At 47.3% G+C, this 25844-nt stretch overlaps 1 protein-coding gene across 1 annotated transcript in view; it reads left to right on the top strand.

Annotated features, from left to right (window-relative positions):
- TCERG1L (transcription elongation regulator 1 like) overlaps window positions 1–25844 on the top strand; it is a 231350-nt gene that overhangs the window by 130755 nt on the left and 74751 nt on the right. The window contains exon 5 of the mRNA XM_025397033.1: window positions 25265–25356. Within this exon, the coding sequence (XP_025252818.1) occupies window positions 25265–25356 (92 nt within the window). The remainder of the gene's footprint in view (window positions 1–25264; window positions 25357–25844) is intronic.

Genomic DNA, 25844 nt, shown 5'->3' with positions numbered 1-25844 from the left:
ATTTTTCAAAAGGAGACATATAAAAAACCAACAGGCATATGAAAAATACTTAACATCACTTATAATCAGAGAAATTCAAATGTAGACCACAATGAGATGTCATCTTACCCTAGTTAAAATAGCTGCTATCTTTTATTTGTTTATTTATTATTTTATTTCAATAGCTTCCGGAGTACAAGTGGCTTTTGTTACATGTATGAATTATATCTTGGTGAATTCGGAGGTTTTAGTACACCCATCACCCAAGTGGTTTATGTTGTACCTAATGTATAGTTTTTTTTGTCACTCAGCTCCTCACACTCCCCCTGTTTCTTAGTCTCCAGTGTCTATTTTACCACTCTGTATGCTTTTGCATACTCATAGCTTAGCTCCCACTTACAAGTGAGAACATACAGTTTTTGGTTTTCCACTCCTGTGTTACTTCACTTAGAATAATGGACTCCAGCTTCACCCAAATTGCTGCAAAAGAAAACATTATGTCATTCCTTTTCATGGCTGAGTAGTATTCCATGATGTAGATATACCACATTTTCTTTATCTACTCATTAGTTGATGGGCATTTAGGTTGCAATTGTGAATTGTGCTGCTATAAACATATGTGTGCAGGTATCATTTTCATATAATGACTTATTTTCCTTTGGGTAGACACCCAGTAGTGGGATTGCTGGATCGAATGGTAGATCTACTTTTAACTCTTTAAGGAATCTCCATACTGTTTCCATCAGGATTGTTCCAATTTCCCTTTGCACCAGCAGTGTACAAGGAGTCCCTTTTCCTCGCATCTATCGTTTTCTGACTTTTTAATAATGGCCGTTCTTGGAGGAGTAAGATGGTATCTCATTGTGGTTTTAATTTGCAGTTGTCTGGTGATTAATGATGTTAAGCATTTTTTCCTGTTTGTTGTCCATTTGTATATCTTCTTTTGAGAAATGTCTGTTCACGTTTTTTGCCCACCTTTTAATGGAATTGTTTGTTTGTTTTTCTTGGTGGTTTGAGTTCCTCATAGATTCTGAATACTAGTCCTTTGTTGGATACATAGTTTGCAAATATTTTCTCCCATTCTGTGGGTTGTCTTTTTACTCTGCTGATTATTTCTTTTGCAATGCAGAAGCTTTTTAGTTTAATAAGGTTGCATTTATTTATTTTTGGTTTTGTTGCATTTGCTTTTAGGGTCTTAGTCAGGAATTGTTTGCCTAAGTCAATGTCTAGAAAAGTTTTTCCAATGTTGTCTTCTAGAAGTTTTATAGTTTCAGGTCTTATATTTAAGTCTGTGATCCATCTTGAGTTGATTTTTGTATGTGGTGAGAAATGGGATCCAGTTTCATTCTTCTACATGTGGCTTGCCACTCTTCCCAGCACCATTTATTCAACAGGGTGTCCATTCTGCAATTTATGTTTTTGTGTGCTTTGTTGAAGATCACTTGTCTGTATGTATTTGGCTTTATTTCTGAGTTGTCTATTCTGTTCCATTGGTCTATGTGCCTCCTTTTACCAGTACCATGCTGTTTTGATATCTATAGTTTTGTATTACAGTATAATTTGCGGTCCAGTAATGTGATGCCTCCAGATTTGTTTTGCTTAGGATTGCTTTGGGTATTTGGTCTCTGTTTTAGTTCCATACGAATTTTGGAATTGTTTTTTTCTAATTCTGTGACAAATGATGTTGGTATTTTGATGGTAATTTCATTGAAGCTATAGTTTGCTTTGGCAGTATGGTCATTTTCATAATATTGATCCTTTCAATCCATGACCATGGGATGTGTTTTCATTAGTTTGAGTCATCTATGATTTCTTTCAACAGTGTTTTGTAGTTCTCCTTGTAGAGATTTTTCACTACCTTGATGAAGTATATTCCTAGGGGGTTTTGTTTGTTTGGTTGGTTTTGTAGCTGTTGCGAAAAAGACTGAGTTTTTATTTTATTCTCAGCATGGTCTTTGTCGGTGTCTAGTAGTGCTACTGATTTGTGTACACTGATGTTGTAACCTGAGACTTTACTGAATTCGTTTATCAAATCTAAGGGTCTTTTGGAGGAGTCTTTAGAATTTTCTAGGTATATGATCATATTATCTGCAAACAGCAATAGTTTAACTTCCTGTTTTCCAATTTGGATGCCCTTTATTTCTTTCTTGGGTTTAATTGCTCTGGTTAGTACTTCCAGAACTATATTGAATAAGACTGGCAAAACTAGACATCCTTGTCTTGTTCTTGTTCTTAGGGAGAATGCTTTCAGCCTTTCCCCATTCAGTATGATATTGGCTGTGGGTCTGTCACATATGGCTTTTATTATTTTGAAGTAGGTCCGTTCTATGCCTAGTTTGTTGAGAGTTTTTATCATAAAGGTGTTCTGGATTTTGTTGAATGCTTTTTCTGCATCTATTGAAATGACTTGTATGCGTTAAACTAACCCTGCATCCCTGAGATGAAACCCACTTGATCATGAGGAATTATATTTTTGATGTGCTGTTGGATTGGTTAGCTAGTGTTTTGTTAAGGATTTTTGCATCTATGTTCATCAGAGAAATTGGTCTATAGTTTTCTTTTTTGTTGTGTTCTTTCCTTTTTTGGTAAAAGGGTGATACTAGCTTTGTAGAATGATTTAGGGAGGCCTCTTTGTTTCTTAATCTTTTGGAACAGTTTCAGTAGGGTTGGTACCAATTCTTCTTTGAATGTCTAGTAGAATGCAGCTGTGAATCCATCTGGTCCTAGGCTTTCTTTGTGTGGCGATTTTAAAATTACTGATTCTATCTGACTGCTTGTTTTTTGGTGTGCTCAAGGTTTCTATTTCCTCCTGATTTATTCTAAGAGGGTTGTATGTTTCCAGAAATTTGTCCGTTCTCTGTAGGTTTTCTAGTTGGTGCATATAGAGATGTTTATAGGGGTCTCCAATGATCTTTTTTATTTCTGTGGTATCAGCTGTAATATCTCCAGTTTCATTTTTAATTAAATTTATTTGGATCGTCTCTCTTCTTTTCTTGGTTAATCGAGCTAATGATCTATTGATTTTGTTTATTTTTTCAAATAACCAGCTTTTTGTTTCATTGATCTTTTGTATTTTTTTGTTTGAATTTAATGTAGTTCTGCTCTGATCTTTGTTATTCCTTTTCTTTTTCTAGCTTTAGATTTAGTTTGTTCTTGTTTCAGAGTGGCTATTATTAAAAAGACAAACAATGGCAGATGTTGGCGAGGATGCAGAAAAAAAAGGAACTCTTGTATGCTGTTGGTGGGAATGTAAATGAATACAACTTCTATGGAAATCAGCATGGAGATTTCTCAAAGAACTAAAAAGAGAACTACCGTGCCATCCAGCAATCCCACTACTGGACATTTACTCAAAGGAAATGAAATCAATAGACCAAAAAGATACCTGTACCCCTATGTGTATCACAGCACTACTCACAATAGCAAAGATATGGAATCAACCTAAGTGTCCATCAGTGGAAGATAGGATAATGGAAATGTGATATATATATATATGTATATCTATATCTATATCTATCTATCTATATATAAAATAGAACACTATTCAGCCCTACAAAATAATAAAATCATGACTTTCAAAGCAACATTGATGGAACTGGAGGTCATCAACTTAAGTAAAATGAACCAGACACTGCGAGTCAAATACCACATGTTCTCACTCAGAGTGGAAGCTAAATGAGGTGTGCACACGGACATAGAGAGGGGATGGTGGACAGTGGGGACTTGGAGGTGAGGCAGTGGGAGGTGGGATGGATAGTGGGAAGTTATGTAATGGGCCCACTGTATGTTCTTTGGGTGACGGATACACTAACAGCCGTGACTTGACTATTAGCCTATCTATGCATGTCATAAAATTGCACTTGTGCCCTATAAATTTATAAAATTAGAAAAGGAAAAAGAAATAATAAATGGCAAATCTAAGCAGGCTTTCTTTTACAAAAATTTGTAACTTCTAGGAAAACCTACATGTCTGTTCTGATAGGGTGGGTTTAATTAATGCTAATCTATCCACACGGTCAATATTGTGAGCCATTAAAAATTAGGATGCTGCTTTATTTGCCTGTATCTCAAAGATGTATTACTAGATTTTTTTAAAGGTGCAAAGAAAGTATATACCATGGTTCATTTGTGTACAGAAAAAGGGATAGAAAGGATATATACTCATATTTGTCTGAAAATGCATAAAATAACTAAAGAAACTCGCATAAGAAAGTGGTGACATTTATTACTTTCCGTGACAGTTGTGTGGCCAGATTTAGGAGCGGAGGCAGACATTTCACATTATATCCATCTGTACCTTTTGAAATTTGAATCATGTGAATATAGTGAATATATGGTCTATTCAAAATTAAATTGGTTTTAAAAGAAAAGTGCAAAGTCATGTCCCACGTATAGATAACAATTTACACGTGCAAAAAAATTCCCAAGTCAATATTAATGAAGAATTTGTGCGAAACATCTTTAAATTGCCCATAATAATTATCCTGAATTAAAGCTAATTGTGTGCCCATTATTGAATGTAGGAGTAATGGAAATGTATACATTAGGATTTCTTTCTGCTGTACTAAGAGAGACCAGAGGCTGCCGAAAATAAAACTGTTTTTGTAAATATTGGCCTTTCATTTTAGAAGTTCATTTCTCTCAGACTGCAGTCTATACAGTTCCATGTGAATGGAGTAATTGTGTGGGCAAGATGAATCTTTTATCTCCCTGTAAAAACTCGGAAGCCCGTTTCCTAGGTGTTTGCATGGAAACGAGCAGCGCGTGCCCATTTGTACTGTGTTCTCTTGTGTCAGGTGGCACTTCAGTACCCACTATTTCCACTCATAAACCTCGCCATCAATGAGACTAATTGTATCAGAAACAGGCAGGGGACTTCACAAGCATTCAAAACACATAAATAACACAACCAATTAACTGCCGGGACAGCTAAGCCCTCCATCTTCTTGTCAGCACCAGTGTGCTCCCAGCTCTAATTGCGCCAGAGTCAGGGAAAGGGCCCAGCCCTGCCCGGCTGTCACTTGGGAAGTGTGCTGGGGACCAAGCTAAGGAGAGGCTGCCTTTCTGCAGAGAAAGTGTCACCCAGGATGCGGAGCCTCCGTGCGACTCAGCTTCAAACCCACCCCTTCTATCAGACACAGGCTCAGCAGCATGGGAGCAGCGCCCGGCCCAGCCCTTGAGTGAGGGTCATGCAGGATGCGGAGCCTCCGACTCAGCTCAAAACCCACCCCTTCCATCAGACACAGGCTCAGTAGCATGGGAGCAGCGCCCGGCCCAGCCCTTGAGTGAGGGCACAGGGAGCCCTCCCCTCTGCAGAGGATACTTCTCTTTTCTCTTCCATCTGTTAACACCAAGTCCTCCCAGTGCAGCAGGATGGAGTGCCGAGTAGGTGCCAGCTGCATGGGCCTGTCGTGAAAGCTCTCCAGGAGAACAAAGTGTCCCCAGCATCTTCTCCTGGGGGTAGTTTTGTAGTTGCAGCTCAGTTAGGTAGGGGCAGGAAGTCAGAACTCAAGACCTGAGGGAGAACCAACGAGGCCCCAGAAGGGGCAGATTACTGATTTTGGCCTTTGGCTTTCCACCGTGCCATTCTTAAGGATGAAATGCAGGAGGATGGGAGGCCATCTCCTCACAAATCTGCCCCCTTTTCAAGTACTGGCGGGAGTTGGGGTGGCAGATGGGGGCCGCCCCTGGGTGAGGCTATCCTGTTTGCATAGCAGCAGAGGAGGATGGCCAGGTGGAATGCTCCCTGCTGGACCACCTGGACACCCACACTCGTGTCTAGTACAACTGGAGAGTCTGGACGGCTGACTTCTCAGCTCTCTGCAATGGCTAAGCCTTAGATTATCTTGATCTCTGACTCTGAGGTTGCACAGCTCTATCGAATGCCAGCTTCGTAATTAATTACTCCTTCCTTCAACAGACATCATGCACCAGGAGCTGGGGTGGTGGCTGGGTAGTGGTGATTTGACCGACGGGCCACTGCTGGCACTGCTGGCACAGCCTCTATCCTCTGCCCACTTCTTGACCTGGACTTCTCTGTTTCCCTCGGAGCTCATGCCAGCTGTGGCAGACTTGCCTTGTTGTACAGGGGCAGAGCGAGTGCGTTGGAGGCGTGAGAGAGTGGGCTGAAAGGACAAGGAGCCCCTGTGGGATGAAGGACTGCTGACCTAAGGGCTGGAGGTGTGGGGTCAAGGTCAGATGCGGCTCTGATTCATAGCTTCTGACTTTTCAAAGCTCTTTCATTAATATTACCTTCCTTTATTCTAAAAATGTTTCTGTGGTGTAAATCAAAGCATTAACTTCATCCTTGGTGAGGGGAAAACAAAAACCAGCCGATGAGAAAAAAACAAAAACCAATCAATGACAAAACAGATGTCCAGGGCAGCTTGGTGGTGTGGAGTGCCCAGTGCACAAGTGGCAGGCCCAGAGCCAGAGCCTTCAGCACCTCAGCCCTCCGCCTTCACGCCAGAGGCACGAGGACAGGGGGCTCCTCGGGGGCACATTTGGCCCTCAGACACCTGCAGCCTGTCCCCATCCTTTGTAGAAGAATCAGTTTTCTTTTCCTTTCTGTAACCTTCTAGATCAATGTTTATCCCTGGTCCTCCAAAGTATGTCTCTGATTTGCACGGATACAACTCTGCAGCCATCAGATCTGCAGCCTCGTGTCTCTGGAGCTCCCAGAACTTTTCTATCAGTCTCTGTTACCTCTCTGGACGTCTTATGAGTTGGGTATTCAGCTTCCTGGATTGATAATCTGTATGTCTGTTTTGGTTACCTTTTCTATTCTTTACTGAGGTGAAATTCACATACCACAAGTTAAGTATATTCAAGTGAGCAATTCAGCAGCACTGAGCACAGTTACCGTGTTGCTCAACCACCGCCTCCATCTACTTCCAAAACATGTTCCTCACTCCAAAAAAACCTTCTTACTAATCAGTTTCTCTCCAGTTTCCCCTCCCCTCAGCCCCTGGCAATACTAACCTGCTTTCTGTCTTTATGGGTTTACCTATTCTGCACATTTCATGTTAATGAACCATATAATAGGTGACCTTTTGTGTCTGGCTTTTTACACTTAATGTCCCTGGGGTTCATCTGCACAGTACCGTGTATCAGCAGCTCATTCCTTTTCATTGCAGGATAAAGTCCCATTGCTTGGATAGCCTACGGGTCGCTTACTCACCCATCCGTTGATGCTCATGTACATTGTGTCCACCTTTTGGCAATTATGAATAGTGTTGCTGTGGACATTTGTTTAAAAGTACTGATCTGAATACCCATTTTCAATTCTTTTGGGTATAGATCTAGGAGTGGAATCACTGAGTCTTACATTAAGTCTATGTTTAACTTTCTGACTGTTTTCTAGAGTAGTTGAACCATTTTACATTCGGCCATCGTTTTCACCATACTCTCAATACTTGTTATTTTCCTTTATTTTCTGAAATTGTTCCTTTCTAGTGAGTTTAATGTGTTCTCTGTGGTTTGGTTTTACATTTCCCTAGCAACTAGTGATTTTGAGCACCTTTTCACATGCGTGTTGGCTGTTTGTGTATCTTCTTTGGCAAAAGGATGATTTGAGTTGTCTGCTCATTTTCAAATTCACTGGTTTGTCATTTTCTTGTTGAGTTGTAAAGAATTCTTTACATATTCTGGATACCAGACCTTTATCAGATACATCATTTGCAAATATTTTCTCCCATTCTGAAGGCTGTATTTTACTTTCTTGGTGGTATTCTTTGATGCACAAAAGTTTTAAATTTTGATGAAATGCAGTTTATTAATTTTTTCTTTCGTTACTCATGCATTTGGTGTTATGTCTAAGAATCTATTGCCAAATCCAAGATTATGTCTCTTTCTCCTTAAAATCTTTATGACATTCTTCTGTGTTTTGGGTCATTTACTTGATGCTATCTTTCAAACATCTATTTTTTTCTAATTAAAATATATCTATATCCATTTATATTCTTGATGCATCTTGTTATCTAATTATTTAAAATGATACCTACATCTATATTAACTATATTTTTATCTATGTATATATCTATATGTCTCTATTTTTTGAGGTAGGGTCTCGCTGTGTCACCCAGGCTAGAGTGCGGTGGCATCATCCTGGCTCACTGCAGCCTCAACCTCCCCAGGCTCAGGTGATCCTCCCACCTCAGCCTCCTGTAATTCCTACAGTAATCCCAGCTAACCTATAAATGTAGTAGGTTGTAGGTTGTATATTATATGTGTGTATATATGACTTTCTAGAATTTATTTGTGTTTTCTAATAGTGACTTTGGGGCCATTTTGTTCTTGCCTCATGGCTACAGGACCTTCTCAGTCCCTTTGAGGACACTGTGTCGATCCCGCTACAAGGGCCCACAGCTTCCTCTGTGAGATAAGAGGCCGATGGGCACTTGTGCACCTGCTGCTGCAGTTTCCTTGTTTGATGCTGAGGCTTGCTCTGGTGCCTGGAGCTCCTGGGCTTCCCATTCACAACTTAGAATCAGCGAGTAGCAAGAGAGTTCCCATCATGACCAATGTGTACACGCAGAGCTGCTGTAGACGCAGTTTCTACCTGAGGTTGGATGTGCCAGGAGCCGACCACTTAGTAGTGGGATCCCTCTCTGACTGGTATGGAGGACTTTGTTCCAGAATAGGAAACCTTTGTGCCAGCTGCCTTGACTCTTGCCAAATACCGCATGCAGTTTCATATTTATTTGCTGATTTGTTTCTCTTTTGTTTGATGGCTCTGTGCATGGGAAGGGCAGATTGGCAAGCCCATTTATCTCCTCCAGCGGATAGTAGTTCCCTCATTTATGTATACATTTAGTCAGCCATCCAATATTTATTAAATGTCTATTTTGTGTCAATCACACAGTTGATTTAAAGTAGATTTAAAGATTAAAAGATATGACTTCTATTTTCAGAGAGCTCGCGGATAAGAAACGGGTCATTTAAATGTAATACGCTAGAATAGAAATGTGTCACATTTTTTGAAACACGGAAGGATAATGAAGTCATTGCTTAGTGCACACTCCAAGTGCGGGCTTTGCAAGGCAGAGGGTATTGGAGTGCTCTACTGAGAAGAGAAGGGCTTTGTTGGGCAAAGAGGAGAGCAGCTTCCAAGAAATAGACACTTCCAGGTGAAGATACAGAGACAGAGAGTGTCATGGATTCTAGCGCAACCCCTGAGCTTGGCCCTGCGGAAATAAGGGCTGGTCACTGAGATGGGGAAGTGAGCAGTCAGAGGAGGTGAGTTGAGTCCCACTGCTATCAGTGCCTGTGCGTGTGCATGGCAGACACATTGCTCAAGATGCAATGCCCACCTCCAAGGAGCCTGTCTCCCAGGAAGGAGGCAGACACATTCACCATAATGTTAGCAACACGTGTAAGAAGAGCAATGCACAGAGTGGGGGACAGAACAAGGGTCCTCCCTGCCCCAACCATGGGAGTGTGGACAGTGTCCAGAGAGCCTGGGCCCTGAGCTCAGATGAGGGGGGAGTCAGTGGTGGGGCATGGGTGTAGGGTATTCTAGAGAGTGGGTACATAAAACTGTATTCTCAGCTTGTTCTGGGAGTGGTCTTAGGTAGTAGATAATTCCGGAAAAATAAGATATTTAGGAGGAACTACTGGGATTAGATTATGTCCTACAGAGGGTGAGGGGCCACTGAAATACGAGAGAAGCCCAAGGTCAGATCTGCAAATACAAGTTCTGGTGGATGGACCAGAAATTCTGATTCTAGTTGACAAAGGCTGACCCATTTGATAGGTAGCTCAACAGAACTGGGAAAAGGTAAATCTCAGACAAGAACCTTCAGTTGAGTATTTCCCCAACAAAGGGTCTCTTCGTACCAGTTGCTTCGTTGTAAGTATAGCATTGGTTATTTTAAATGTTTTAATTTCTTTAAAAGAAACAACAAAGAAATAGTTATTAAAAATGCAAGTTCCTTAGAAAATGTCTGCTATGCTCTAAGTCAGAGCAGCCTCTATGGTGGGTAGTGCCAAATAGAACATAGTTATGGTGAGTCTCCCCCTCCCCATCATTTGAAAAATGTGCCTGCCCTCGTCATAAAAATGCATTTTGTGTGTATTCGGGGCTGGCCTTGGCAGAGGAATTATTCTTTCAAGTGATGGGTGGTTTGCTTTGATGCCAACCCAAATTGGATTGTGCAGCCTGACATTACAAATCAATGCCATAAGCACTGCACTGTTTTTATCCTTTAGCGCACAACCAGCAATCCCAAGCCTGGATTCGTTAAAGGTTATGTTTGCCTTAAACTAATTAAAGCCATTTGTATCAAATGACTGGAATAACTTCCCTTTAGAAATAAAGAAAATAACTGAAAGAAGTTAGTTAGAAAAAAAAAAGTTAATTTTATCAACTGAGATGAGAACTGCACTATTAGTTTTATTACTTCTAAATGTGAAAATAAATCAGGTGAGGACTGCATTTTCACATAGATTAGTCTGCAAAAAGTCAGAGCTGACTTGATATGAGCTCTTTGAAGACTAACAGGCCTACAAATGCTAAACCAGGGTGTGTATAAATCACAGGCTACCATAACCACACGACAGAGGGATCCATACAGTTCTTCTGAAGTTATCTTTTGTTTTGGTCATGCCGAGTTCCGAGAAGCAGGAGCGCACTTTTGTGCAAGGGCAGATGCCCTTGTAAGTATCTGCTCATTTAAATCATGCAGGTGGGTCAGATTAGGATGGATTTATCACAAATCCTGATTTCTATCTAAGAGGATGTTTTAAATAAATGTTTATTTCTTTTAAATTAGTTGCTTACTGATGCCCTCCCAGCTAGCTACTGTGCTAGCTCTCCAGCTAGGGACAGGGGCACAAAGACCCCGGCCATGCCCTGAGGACCTCCGAGTCTTTGGTGTAACTTTAATGTGTGTTTTCCTCCCTTTCACACAGTGACAATGCAAAATGCTTTTTTTTTTTTTTGAGCCGGAGTCTCGCTCTGTCGCCCAGGCTGGAGTGCAGTGGCCAGATCTCAAGCTCCGCCTGCAAGCTCCGCCTCCCGGGTTCACGCCATTCTCCAGCCTCAGCCTCCTGAGTAGCTGGGACTACAGGCGCCCGCCACCTCGCCCACCTAGTTTTTTGTATTTTTAGTAGAGACCGGGTTTCACCGTGTTAGCCACGATGGTCTCGATCTCCTGACCTCGTGATCCACCCATCTCGGCCTCCCAAAGTGCTGGGATTACAGGCTTGAGCCACCGCGCCCGGCCTGCAAAATGCATTTTTACAGAGGCAAGAGAACTTTCTTCAGGTCTTTTTCCCATGCCTACTCACACGGCAGACTCAAGGCTTCTAAAGGGACCCGAATATTTGATATACACATGCACACACATGCTCATACACACACGTCCTGTGTGCACACACATGTAGTGTGCACACACACCCATGCACACACACATGCTATATTCACACATATGCATGCACACACACAGATGCTGTGTACACACAGACACACATGCACGCAGTGCTATGTACACACGCATACACAAGTGCTATGTGCACACACACACAGGGTGCTATGTGCACATACATAGATACCTTGCTGTTCAGATTGATTTTGATTTCTGTGTGGTGATTCGAAGCTGCATCTTAACACGAGCAATGCTGCCTTGGGAGAGATGAGTGGTTGTTCCCAATGTATTTGCAAAGAACGTTTGCAAAGGTTTCCCTTAAAATGTTCAGGATAGAATAGTGGCTACCACAAGTTTTTGGAATGCCGCCCGGATGAACAAGTGCATTTTGCAAAGACATGTGGACCCAGAGGAGCTGAGTTTGCTCAGGAAGCGAGAGGGGGACACAGAGCGCCTCTCCCTGCCCCTGGCCTACCTGGCCCACTGCGGGTCTCATCCAGGCCAGGGTCTTCCTTGCTTGCTTGGCCACAGGCAGACGCTGGCAGCAGATGAGGCTGGCTCAGCAGGCTCTTGCCCAAACAGTTGTTAGAATCTACTTCCATGAGCCCTGCCGTGGGCACACCTGTGCATGGCACTGAACGTTTAGCATCTCTGTCCGTAGTCAGGATCTTCCACATGCTATTATTTTTCCCATTCACTGATGGACACATTGAATCTCAGAGAAGGTAAGTGATGCTCCCCCGACTTCGTGGCTAGGAAGTAGCTGAGCGGAGTGCCGTGCTCAGGCCCGCCCGATCGCAGACCTCGGCTTCTGTGCTGAGCACAGACACTCCCTGGTCCCCGGTGTTGCTGGTGGCGCTGTCCCTTCCTAGCCTGATTTCCATCCTCCCAGGCCAGGTGAAAGGAGAGAGGTGGGCCTTAGCTGAGCCTGGCCCCACTCTCCTCTTTCTGTCCCCAGCGACCCTCAGGCTCCAGGCCTTGGTTCCACGGTGGGGAGGTCCCAGCCCTGGCTGAAGAACTGGAGGTTGTGCTTCAACCACGCAGACCAGGGAGCAGCAGGGAGGCCTGGACTCTGAGGTTATGGTCCATGGCGGGCAGTGGCAGGGGTTGTGCCCTTCCCTGCCTGAGCCCCAAAACTCCCTGGCCATGAGAATGGAGCCAGCGGGGGCTTCTCCTGAAGTAGCAGCGTCAAACCCAGACACCAGGGACCCGACTTCCCTTCAAGGTAATAGACGTCGCTAATAATAGGATGCAGTCAGTGATGGGAAGCGTGGGGTTTCACACATCTCCCTCTTATATTATAATCACTTTAATACTGAATCCTTTTTTTTTTTTACAAAAACATTCTTATTTGATAAAATTTAATGATGCAATTTAGAATGTGAATATACTTAGTCATGCATTTATCTTCCATATAGAACTGAAGGTTATATTAAAAGGTATTTTGAAGCTTTAAAATCTGAAGTTCTGAATGCGTATGCTAAGATAACGAATGTGCTAAATACAATATTTTAACTTTATGGCTCAAACACTTAATTTTAACGTTGTCAAAATACACCTAGGAATAGTACAGGCCCCCTCTTGAAATTCTCTTTCTTCTGCAAAATAATATCAGCAGTAGATAGTAGCCTAAAATAAATGTTAATGTGAAATAATATTAGCAGTGGATAGTAGCCGAAAATAAATGTGAATGTAAAAATAAAATGTCCTCATTTTTATTATGTTGATGAGACAGTGTGTAATATCCTGTGTATGTTGTATATGACCTTAGCAATCCAATGCATTGATGTCCTCAGAATTTGTAATTTGCAGAGCTCCCTGCAATGCCCAGTGGCAGCTGTCCCTACGGCTGGGCCTGAGCTGGCCTTGCTCCTGCGTTGCCTGTCTTCTGTCACTCACCCCTGCCTGTGAGCCACGCCACCGTGATCTTAGCTCTGGGACTTTGCATCCCTATCTGCCATTCCTGTATCATATAGATTCTTCTTTATCCCATCTCTACCCATCCTTGGGGTCTGACTTCAATGCCACCATCCCCGAGCTTCTCTCCCCTCTGGGCTGTGTGCTGGAGTCCCTTGCAGAGCGGGTTGGTCATTACCTGCCTGCCAGACCAGGGAGATCATGTCTGTCTTTCTCCCGACCTCCCTTGGGCCTCAGGCCATGCTCAGAGCAGGGCAATGCTTGGCACATATTTTTAACTAAAACATGAAAAAATCATTGCCAGCTCTTTGTCTTGAAGTCAACTGCTGTCACCAGGAGCAGAATGGAGAATTCCAGGACTCCAGACCTGCCGGTGGCCACTTCTCTCCACCCAGAAGTGGGTGTGGGGAATCAGGGATGCCTGGGCCTTAACCTCGCAGAGTCACTACCCCTCCCTATTTGCAAGGGGACAAAACCGTCAGTGACGCATGCATGCAGCTGCTTCTGTCATGGTAAAGTGTAGTTTAAGGCTCCACTTCTTGGCTCTGGATAGCAATGTTTTCACTGACCTCAAAACAAAAGCACAAGAGCCAGAGACGTTACTGGAAGCCCCTCCCCCCAGCCCTCCGTGGTGGTCATGTCAGTAGGAATGGCTTTGTCTGAACTTTGCAGGGTCATACGGCTGGGCTGGCTCAGTCCCCTTGGCTGCTGTCCAGGCTGGAAAAGGTGGTGCCCAAGGGTGGACCGAGGGCTACTCTGGTGATCACCGAGGGAGGGCAGGGCTGTGTTCTGCAGACCAGCCTCACGTGGGATGTGGTGCCCTGAAGGGCACATTCTTCATATTTCTGTTTAGGGCATTCTTGGATTGAAAGAAAAGTTTAAAAGACAGCTGAATGGTGCTGATTTTTGGTGTTTCTGTATGTATAACTCAAGCCAGGAAGCCCCATGGTCCTGACTTGGGCGTGGCCTGGCCTCTTACTGTGACCTGGGAAACACACAGGTGCTGCCCACATGGCTGTGTGGGGGCTGCCCCCGCTGCCCCACCTTGGCCGGTTCCTGTTAGTTTGGGGAGGTGGGCAGGGAGTGCTGCTCACCTCCTGATCCAGGCAGCCCGATCTGCAGCCCGTGGAGAGAGCTGGGCAGGTGTGTTCACAGGAGCCCCGACTTCCACCTGCATGGTGCCGATGCAGGCTCAGCCTCCACTGCTGTCAGAGGGGCTGGAGGCTGGGCTGGTGCCGCCATGAGATAGAACGCTCCGTGATGACATGTAGGAGCGTGTCCCCGAGGGATGGAACGAGCACTGATGAGTATACACAAGTACTGAGCGGGGTTCTCCCGGAACTGCTTTGCTTTCTCATTAAACCATTCATTTGCAGCTCTGTGGAGCACACAGTGAAGTCCCATCTGTTGATTCTGTTGTTTAACTTGATCAGAGAGAGGCTCATAAAGTGCGGAGAGCCAGATCTTCATCCTGGAGTGTGATGAACAGGCGGATGCCTGGGGAGCAGGTCCCGAGGGATCCCGGAGACACCCAGGGCAGGACGAGCGAGGCCCTGAACTCAGTGCTTGCTGGGAACCCACAGGCGAGACCAGGTGTCTCCCAGGTGCTGGGGAGACCTCAGTTCTGGGAGGGGCCTGAAGGTCTCCACACCCAGTTTCCAAATTAAGGACTGTGCCTCTTCCCAGGCCTTGAGGACAGGCAGACAGACAGATGCATGTCCTTGAGGGAGATGTCTCCTGACCTGCGTGGCTAGGGGGCTTCACCTTCTGAGACTTGGAAGCACATTCCATCATCTGGTAGAACTTTCAAGCTGTTTGCAGACCACTCAGAGCATGAGATACTCGTTACCCCATGTATCACAGCTCAGCTGAGAGGAACAAGAGACATTCAGATACAAACCAACCTCGTCTTGTTTCAAAAACTCTTCCAGGGTCCCACGCTAGTCTGCTTCCTTGTTTCCCGGGAAAATCCCCTCCAAGCACCTGGCAGAGTCACCTATGTCACTGTCTTGTGCTAAACCTGCAATTCTAGCAAAGGTAAAACTGGCAACCTCCCTGGGCAAAGGCTTGGGCCTCACATGGTGCCTCCTGCAGAGCGCTCAGCGGGGAGGCAGGGTCCTCAGGGGGCACAGGTGGGGCCTTGGCTGACGCCCCATGCGGAGGTTCCCCCAACTCCTGAGAAAGCCCTGGGAGTAAAGGGAGGAAGAGCCTGCATGACTGTCCCAGAATGTGGAGGCTGCTTCCATCAAAATGGCAACATGCCAGAGTCTGTTTCTAGAGAAAAAATAAAGTGGAAACAGACTTGAAACTACAGCAGGGACTCGAGGGGCTGACGGTTCCTGTGTGCAGTGCGAATGTCATGCATGATCAAGAGGGAAAGAATCTGGATTGTGGATCTAGAACAGTCAGAGGTCAGAGGAGACATGGGGGGTATTGATCCAGGGTCGCGTGCCGAGAGCCTCCCCTTCAGTCTCCCTCTGTGTCCTTAGCTGACGTCTGCCCAGAGCCTGCTGCTCTGTGCCGGATTCGGAAGTGGGTGTTGGCTGCCTCTGTGAGGGACTGTCCCGATGGGGGTCTCAGCACACATGCTGCCCTCTGGCATGTGCTGGGCGTGTTAACGCCCGTAAAAGGGGAGACAGTGTGGTGGCCAAGGGGACTTACCACTGCCGATAGGCGTGCTGCCCTTTGGGACATCCCAATGGCCCTGTGCTGGGAGGAGCAGTGCAGGGCACACACAGTTCTCATTATAGAGGCAACTTGTTTTGATGTCACCTTTAGATTATTGAAGTCACAATACAGACATTTTGCTTGTTCACGTTTATGTACATGTGTCAGTTTTTCTTCCATTCTTTTCTGGCACATGGAGTGTACAGAGTGGCAGAGCTCAGTAGTGAGCTTGTGAGCAATGCCTTTATCCGCTGTGACAGGTGGCCGAAAAGCCATCATCATACACAAGCTTTGCTTTGTGTCTGTGTGGGCATGCGTGTGGCTGTGTGTGTGTAGTGTACGTGTGTGTCTCTTCATATGTGTGTGCTTGTGTATGCATGTGTCTGTGTGTGTGCATGTGTCTCTATGTGTGTACACCTGTCTGTGTGTGCCTGTGTCTCTGTGTGTACATATGTCTGTGTGTGCATGTCTCTCTGTGTGCCCATGTCTGTGTCCGTGTGTCTTGGTGTGTGTTCACAGATCTCTATGTGTATACACATGTCTTGGTGTGTGTGCACTTGTCTCTGTGTGTGTGCACATGTTTTGGTGTGTGTGCACGTGTCTCTTTGTGCATGCCTATCTCTGTGTGTACACATGTCTGTGTGTGCATGTGTCTCTGTGTGTGTGCATGGGTATCTGTGTGTGCAGCATTGCCCTCTCGGATGGGCAGCAGAGCCCCTGATCCAGCTCAAGCACCCAGAGTAACAGCAGTCTTCAGCCCAGCTGTGACTTTCGTGACAACCCATTTGGAGGAACACCCACTGCTGGGTGCTTGCTCTAGCACCCGGAGGGCTTGGCACAGTGGCAGACTGAAGCTCTCCGTCTGTCGGCAGCTGTAATTCCCGCACTGCCTTGAAAGGTGGGCGTTGCTTAAATAACTCAGCCTGGTACTGTGAAATGGATTTATGCTTTGAAAAAAGGTTTCAGGAAAATGTTTTAAATGATGGTTACAAGTTCACATGAATCTCTACTGCCTTCCTCCCTGCTTCCTATCCGTACCTCTGTCTCAATCCCTGTCTTCGTTCTGTCTCTGTCCCAGCCTCCACCTTCTCCTCCTCCTCCATCTAGTCACCTCTTCTTTTCTTGGTCCAAGGTTGGGGTAAAGTCCTACTTCGCTCACCATGTACCTGACACAAGAGTGCTTGGAATTTTTATTTCATTTCTTATACAAATTGTCTGGTTTAATATGTCTGTTTTGCTTTTAACATCCCTGCTTTTGGATAAAGATGAGAACTTTGAGCGTAATTTGTGAATTGCATGGAACTCCCCATCAGCTCATTCATTTACTCATTAAACACACCTGTACTGAGGTCAGACGTGGGCAGGGAGCTGGCTCTGTGGCTCCCTCCCTGGGCACAGCTGGGGCTCAGGTGTCAGTTTCCTCTGGACCGAGCGGGACAAGCCTGCCCCTGGGGTGGGCTGCAGTGCCCTGGTGACTTGGGAGTAGCTCTCTTGGAGGGACAGCGCATTGAAGCTGGTTTTCCCCACAGGCCCTGACATGCCTCCCTACAGGCAGGCCTCCATGCAGGCGTGCTGCACCAGGTGAGGCAGGCACTAGGCTCTCCTCGCTGCCTTCCGCTGACAACCAGGGTGCTGGTGTCGTCATCCCCACTCCTGTTACCCTCAGATCCCAAAGCTCGCTCTGCCGGGTGCAGCACTTCCTGCATCTCCCACCTGGAGCTGGCCTGTCTGTCGGAAGCCTGCCTTCGTCAGCGAAGCAGAGTGCCCCAGGCCCTGGATCACGCTGGTGAAAATGTCCCACCACCTCCCCAGGCCATTCTGTCTAGTGGTGACACCAGATTCTCTCTTGCTGGTCAGACAGAACCCACAGAGAAAATCTGGACTCTGGCTGGGTATGGAGGACAGAGACCAGTGACAGGGGTGGGGTCCTATTAGAGGGGTGGGTTCAGGTTGCAGGGGTGGAGTTCCATTAGAGGGGTGGGTTTAGGTTGCAGGGATGGGGTCCTATTAGAGGGGTGGGTTCGGGTTCCAGGATGGATTCAGGTTGCAGGGGTGGAGTCCCATGATGAGGCAAATTCTCATATTGTAGGGCTGAGTCCTGCTAAAGGGTGGAGTTGCCTCTCGGTACCGAGACCCCTTCTTGTGGAGGAAGCCACGCTCTGGTTCTCCGGTCTGAGCATTTTACAACCCTTTGTTCTTGGAAAGGGAAGTTCAGGATGTTAAAAATGGATGGAAAATTAATTCTCTGCAGCTTGTCAACTCTGTGAAATCACTACCTATGAAAAATTTAGGAGGACTCAGAAATGATTTGCTGTTTGTATGAAAATTATCTCCATTTATAGTGGAGTTCAGTGAGGTGCTCTGGGATCTCAGGAGCCAGCCTTTGCTGGGGAGCAGGCGGGTGAGAGGGAGAGGCGGGTGGAGCTGCAACCGTGGGCCCTGCTCATAGCCCAGCCCCCACCGGGGGACCTCTGGAGCCCTGGCTGACCTGAGTCGTCTCCAACTGCACAGCAACCCAGCCAGCTGGCATCCTCCTGGCCTACTGAGCAGGACCCGGGAAGACCTGCACCGGCTTCAAGGAGGCTCCCAGGGAAATGGCCTCACTGTGGGGTTTCAGCATGTGTGGCTGGGCTTCATGCTGGGCTCGTCCTGTGTGCCGGGCTGTGGTGCTCTGTCAGAGGTGCCCCCGCCCTCCTGCCCCAGTGCTGGCAGCCCCCAGTGCTGTCCTCCTGAGGCGGCAGCAGGCATCTGACTGTGGCCTTATATTCTGGGCAGGTGAGCAGGTCTGTGCAGCACACACTAAGGGGGATCGAGGCCACCACCTATACATCCCCTGGTGAGATGTGGGGATGGACCAGAGAACTCTGGCTCTTCCGGAAACCTAGGGAGTACCTGCCACTCCGACTCCAGCCCCTCCTGTGGCAGTCAAAAGCCCTGTTGGGGGAGGGGCTTCTTGAGGGGTTTGCTCCCCTACCCCCTCCCTCCTTCCCAGTCCTGAGCTACCAGTGGGAGTGACAGGTAGCTGCACAGTCTCCCCTTTCACCAGCTCCTCACCAGTGGGATTTGGCTTTCCTGACATCATCTGGAGGACACTGTGCCAGGTTCTGTCTAGAGGGGCAGGCCCTGGAGAAGGGGTTTTAAAAAGACACCTCCAGGCCGTGCCTCTGTGCTCCCAGCTGCCACCAACGTTCCCTGCATGACATGGCACCCCTTCCATTCAAGTGCCCCTCCGGCCCCTGGGCTTCTCTTGTTTTTAACCCCTGAAATCTGTGTCTCTCCTCCTTCCGCCTTCCTCCGGGGCTGGCAGCTCTTGTGAATCTGGCACTCAGCATGAAGACCGCACGCAGGCACCTTCCCAGGGACAGGGTTCCCTTAGATGCTTTGATTCTCATTGAAGAGGCCGACTCGGAAAATCAATGCCGTCACCACGCCTCATGTAGGACCATATACAACGGGCCCTGAGCGTGTCATTTTTATTATCTTCAGCATAAATTGTATTTTCCCCTTATTTTATTATCAAATTCTTCAAAGGAGCTCAGTACCAGTTAAATAGATAATTTCTACCCTCCCTACTGGGTTACTTTATAATCTAGAAAATGCTCACCTAATCTGCTTTTCTCAGTTGTAAAAAGAGATCATTGTGCCTACTTTATCTCAGCGTCTTGGAAATTATTTTAGAAGGGTGCTTCTAGGGAGGCAGTAGGCAAGATTAAAATATCATTCAGGCGGGCGCAGGGGCTCACGTCTGTAATCCCAGCACTTTGGGAGGCTGAGGTGGGCAGATCACCTGAGGTCAGGCGTTCGAGACCAGCCTGGCCAACATGGTGAAACCCCATCTCTACTAAAAATATAAAAACTAGCCGGTTGTGGTGGCGCATGCCTGTAATCTCAGCTACTCGGGAGGCTGAGGCAGGAGAATCACTTGAAGGTTGCAGTGAACCCACTCCAGCCTGGATGACAGAGTGACACCCCTTCTCTAAATAAAAAATAAATAAATAAATTCCTGATGCTTCATTCAATGTAAGAAGCATTTGCTGGTCTTCAGGTGTGTGGTGACTACACGACATGCCATTGACGGGACCTGCGTCCTGGTGCCACCTTTGAGCTGAGGCCTGACCCCAGGCGATAATGATACCTTTGAGTCTTCACCTTCCGGGCAGTTGAGGAGAACAGGTGCCTCGGGCCTGGATTAATGACTTAAAAGGGCAATATGGAAAAGCTTCCAGAACCCTGACCCCGGGTGATGATGATACCTTTGTCTTCACCTTCCGGGCAGTCAAGGAGAACAGGTGCCTCGGGCCTAGATTAACGAATTAAAAGCACAATACGGAAAAGCTTCCAGGACCCTGACCCCGGGTCAGGCACAAGCAAACCCAGCTCCCCCTTCTTTCAGGGAAACATGGTGAATTGATTGCTGAGCTCTAAGAGTTTCTGAAACTAAGTCTTGCCCAGGAGGTAGTTCACAGTTTTTCTTTCCACAGTGTTCTTTCTTTTTTTTTCTGTTTTTTGTTTGTTTGTTTGTTTTTGTCTGAGACGGAGTCTTGCTCTGTCACCCAGGCTGGAATGCAGTGATGATCTCAGCTCACTGTCACCTTCACCTCCCAGGTTCAAGCAATTCTCTGCTTCAGCCTCCTGAGTCGTTGGGATTACAGGTGCTTGCCACCACGCCCAGCTAATTTTTGTATTTTTATTGAGACAGGGTTTCACCATCTTGGCCAGGCTGGTCTTGAACTCTTGACCTCGTGATCCATCCACCTCGGCCTTCCAAAGTGCTGGGACTACAGGCGTGAGCCACAGTGTCCGGCCTCCACACTTTTCTTAAAGAGATATTTCGTTGCCCCATTTGATTTCAAGGGGCTGGTGTTGAATACTTTTCTGCTGGACGCCCTCACCAATCCCTGCAGCCCTTAGAGAAAGGAGTGTCTTAATTGCTCACAGTGCATCCTCTCACTTCTTCCCCACCAGCAAGGAGCGTTGTGCTGGATTGTGTAAGAGCAGTAAATAAATGCTTGTCAGCTGACTGACGTGGGTGTTTTTAGCACAGCCTTTTTTGCTTCCTTCCAGACTTCCATGCGACCTTCTCAGTTCTCTTTGTCTCTCATCACTGCCAGAGGGAAATTACATTGAAGGCCACTGGGGAGCACTTCACATCTCAGAGTTGGGTTTGATCAATAGAGGCATTGCACGGAAAGGTATTACCGCCATGCCTCTCTCGTAGGGTGGAAATGTATGGCATGCTCCCCGAAGAACTTCAGCCCATAGTCTTACAACTTGTTGATTTTCCTCCATAAACTAGTTCTCCCTGCCACTCAAGGGAGGATTTTATGACAACATCATCAGAGTTTGTGGAGAGGCCCAAAGCAAAGAGTACTTAAGCATGTCAGAGTGGACCCCGGAAGTGGCCCCCGGAGAGCCGTAGAATAAGCACTTCCACGGTGGAATGGCTGAGACACAGACCCCGTTATGTGTGTGAGCCCCTGGTGCCACCCACGCACCTCCAAGGTACCTGCAAAATCAATGACTGTTAAAGAGTGCTGGTTATTAAGAAAAGTATTTAGGGCAAGGCACACACATTTGTCACAGGTATTCTGGGGGTATGTGTCTATGATTAGGGGCTTTAAAATGATCATCAACAATATATTCTCCAAGAAGCACTCACGAGGAGCAGTGTAAATCCGTTTATCTCAAAAGCCAGACTTTAAGATCTGATTTTTACAAAGATCAACTGTTTTCAATATGAAAAATACCTTAATATGTTTTCTCAAGGTAATGGGGAATAAACTAGGCAACGCTGTCCCTATTTGAGAACAGTATTACCGGCTTACGCCCTCCTTGCGGGCTGCGTTTTCTTAACACAGTTTTTCACAATGCATATTTATTTACATGCTCATAGAAGATACAGACACACATTTCAGCCACTGTGATTGCTGTGTGTTTTATAGGCACCTGCCATGTTGAAAACATAGAGTGTATGGCATAAAATTAACACACAAGCTCAGCTTTCCATGCACGACCCCTCCAGATTTCCTCCCTGGGACTTGCTCTTTGCTGTACTTTAGATAAAATTTAAAACAATTCATTTATGGCACATTCTTAGGTAGTAAAAAGCCATCCACTCATATCCAGTCAAAAAATAGGTCTCAGAGCAGTAGTGAGATATGTGGGGTGCAGTAGTGAGATATGTGGGGTGCAGTAGTGAGATACGTGGAGAGCAGTAGTGAGATATGTAGGGTGCAGTACTGAGATACGTGGGGTGCAGTAGTGAGATACGTGGAGAGCAGTAGTGAGATATGTGGGGTGCAGCAGTGAGATATGTGGAGAGCAGTAGTGAGATATGTGGGGTGCAGTAGTGAGATATGTAGGGTGCAGTAGTGAGATACGTGGGGTGCAGTAGTGAGATACGTGGAGAGCAGTAGTGAGATATGTGGGGTGCAGTAGTGAGATACGTGGAGAGCAGTAGTGAGATACGTGGAGAGCAGTAGTGAGATACGTGGGGTGCAGCAGTGAGATATGTAGGGTGCAGTAGTGAGATATGTGGGGTGCAGTAGTGAGATACGTGGAGAGCAGTAGTGAGATACGTGGGGTACAGTAGTGAGATACGTGGAGAGCAGTAGTGAGATATGTGGGGTACAGTAGTGAGATATGTGGGGTGCAGTAGTGAGATATGTGGGGTGCAGTAGTGACATATGTGGGGTGCAATAGTGAGATATGTGGAGTGTTGGGTCATCTAATCACCAGGTTTAACTTCCCTCTTCCCGTCACTTGGGCCTGCTTTGTGTTGGGTCTGTGAGGGCAGGGGAAGGGTGGGCTCAGCTTCCTTTGTGTGCCCCCTTGTCCCTCAATCAGGGGGCTGCTTCTGGTGGCTGCAGGATGGAGGCAGAAGGACAGAGCCCCGGGTTTTTGACGAGGGTTCCCTAGGGCGTGGCTGTGTCCCCATCTGCTAGCCCCTTTCTGTGGTGTAGAGGTAGTGACCCGCTAATCCCCTCTTGTAGATGAGGAGGCGGAGATGGGGTGGGGCAGGATGGCCCTGCAGGATCAGGACAGAGATCCAGTGTCCGGGCTGCTTGATGACCACTGCACCTCGACAAGGAATGGCCTCTGGGAGTGATTCTTACAGAGTTCCGGAAATCTTAGTGCAATTCAGGGACCCTGCTTCTCTTCCTGAGTGACAGTAAAATATTTCCACTGCCCTGAAATCTTTTCTTGACTCGGGCTTGGTTACCCGGTTCAGTGAAAAGCCGATAGTCCCTTTCCCAAGGCCATCCTTGAAATAGACCCACGCACAGAGCTGCCAGGCCGGAGGGCGTCTCTTGGGGTGGTCATGGCTGTGTGGGAGCCCTGTGGTCAGCCTTGGCAGGCCTCTTGTGAGGGAGAAGTATGCCGTGTAGACTCTGTGTGGACACCCTCGTAGAGTGGCAATGATGGAGGAGGCCGGTGCCCTCAGGGATCCCTGCTCAGCATGTTTGCCAGCAGCCTGCACTAAGGGCAGAAGGGCAGAACAGCCACCCAGCCCTGGGGAGAGCCTGCAGGCCAGGGCCTGGTGCAGAGTGACAGTGGTAGACAGGCTGGGCCTTCTTCCACCCGCTCACTGGATGGAGGGGAGCCAGGGGTACAATGCTGTGCTTCTGCCTCGTCCGGACTCAGCACCTCCGGGGATGGGGCCTCTGGGCCACATCTAGACTGCCTCAGTGTTGCTGCCCCACATCTGAAATAAATCTGCTAACTGACCCAACCCTAACTAATAAGGGGCTTCCTCCCAAGGGCTCTGGGGAGGGATGCCTTGCAGACCACCTGGCTTTACAGCTGCAAGGCAGACGGGTGCCAATGCCCACGGACGGCGTGACTGCCGGCCCCATGCGGAGCTATGCAGTTCTCCTTCCAGGAGCTGCAGAGGGGCCCCAGTTTGCAGGGGTCAAGGAGGAAAGGCTAGAAGGTGGGGTGTGCCAGTGGGACCCCCAGTCTTGCCTTTCACTTCCTTCAAGCACAGACATGTGACTTGAAGGGGCCACGGGACATCCTTTCTATGTGTGTGTTTGCATATACGCTCCTGTGTGTTGTGTGCACACACGCATAAAGTGATTTACATGAATTCCCGACCCTCCCTTCTGCCAGGAAGGAACATACCCGGCCTCCCTGCCTGCACTGTCTAGTCTGGAGCTCCGGATCAAGCTAAACAAAGCTCTGCTTCCCAAGGGCCCTGCCCTGCACACGCATGAGACCCGGCCAGGGCTTTCCTTTGAGAACTTACCTATTGTTTTAGGTTGGTGTGTGGTTAGATGGTTTGGGTCCTTCTTTTTATTCTTGGTATTAAACAGTGCTCAACCTTGCTTTCCTGTTTTACCCTGAATCTACTTGCAAAATTTTGAGACTTAGATAGACACTTTTGGATAAGACAAAAATGGAACAGTTGTTGGGAATTTGCAGAATCCCTTCCTCCCCTGAAATAAGTACTTTTCAAAGTGCTGTGGATCTGGCCCCCTGGAAAAGCCAGGGCCCACCATGGTGGCCAGTAAGCCATGGTCACGGGTGGTGTGGTCTGCACAGAGCCCCTCCTGTCCCCTTGGCAGGGCCAGGACCAAGGGCAGCCCATCATGGCCACCAGCTGGCAGAGCCTCAGCAAGGCTGGTTCTTCTGTCCTACACTGGCCCTTTGTCCTTCTTGGGAAGGGCCTGTGTCCTATTCATCCGTGACTCAAGTGGCCCAGTTCACAGGGCGCAGGTTGACATCACTGGAGGAGGCTGCTGACTTCCCAGAGCACTGGGGGCCCCAGAATGTGAGAGAGCAGCCCCAAGACACTCACACGCCTGGGCACAGCACTCCCATCCTGGGCCCACTGGGCTGGGAGTGGTGAGAGCTGTCATGGCCTCACCCTGGTGATTGTCACCAGGTGGACAACAGCCAAATCTTGGGCCACCCCGTTTTGGACTTGTTTCCTGCTTGTCCTTCTCCAAGAGGCTGAGTCCAGGATGGAGTGGACACTGCCTGAGTCCAGGATGGAGTGAACACTGCCTGAGTCCGGGACGGAGTGGACACTGCGGGCACACACAGGCACAGGAGAGGGATGCCAGGAGGTTGGGCCAGGGAGTCCAGGGGTGCATGTGTGTGCCCAGGCCTCTGGCCCCTGCAAACCCATCGTCAGGTGCATCCTCACTTTGGGATGAGAACTTTGTCACTAGACTTCAACCCAAGGACAGGGCAATGTCACTTTCCTGTGGAATGCACAGGGTCTACCGATCAATTCGAATCTTCAGGGCCACATTTTGTCTTTGATTGCTTAGGTTTTCCAAACTACTGTGACAAATGAAATGTTAACGACAGCTTCTTTGGCCCAACAGATACAAGGACAGAGCGGGGCCGAGTGGCCCGCCCACCTGCCCTGATGCTGCGGGCCCAGAAGAAGAGCCGGGCTGGGGACAAAGAAGACAAGGTCAGTTTCGGGGCTCGTGTGTGTGTTAAAGACACAAAACCCTGGGTGTGGAGATCCAGGACCAGAACACCCTCATGCTTGTTTGCTATACGATGTTTGTGAAATGACTGACATCTGCTGTGTGAAGCAAAAGGACCTGGCACTGAAGGGGCCAGGTGAGGCCTGGAAAGCAGGGATGCAGCCTTTGCTGGTCCTGCCAGATCTGGGTCTGGAGCTCCCTAGGGGACCCTGTAGGGAAAGACTTTGGCTTCCATTTGAACTTTGTCCATTTTCAGAAGGAAGAGAAGACACACAAGTTAGTCAAACTCAGACAGCACTTAGGCAAGAGGAAAGAAAAGCCAAGCTCTCATTCTAATTTCAGGTCTTTCTCTTCATTGGTTTGCCAAATGGCATTTTAAAGACTGACCAGGACAGTGCATTTGAAGCATTTCATGTTTTTAATAGTACAGTCCTTCCTCTCAATAACCCAACGGAGCCACTTTTATTAC

This window comes from Theropithecus gelada, chromosome 9, assembly GCF_003255815.1.
Source record: "Theropithecus gelada isolate Dixy chromosome 9, Tgel_1.0, whole genome shotgun sequence".
Taxonomy (NCBI): Eukaryota; Metazoa; Chordata; class Mammalia; order Primates; family Cercopithecidae; genus Theropithecus; species Theropithecus gelada.
Note: the sequence above shows the minus strand (reverse complement) of the source record. Positions and strands in the feature narration are given on the sequence as shown.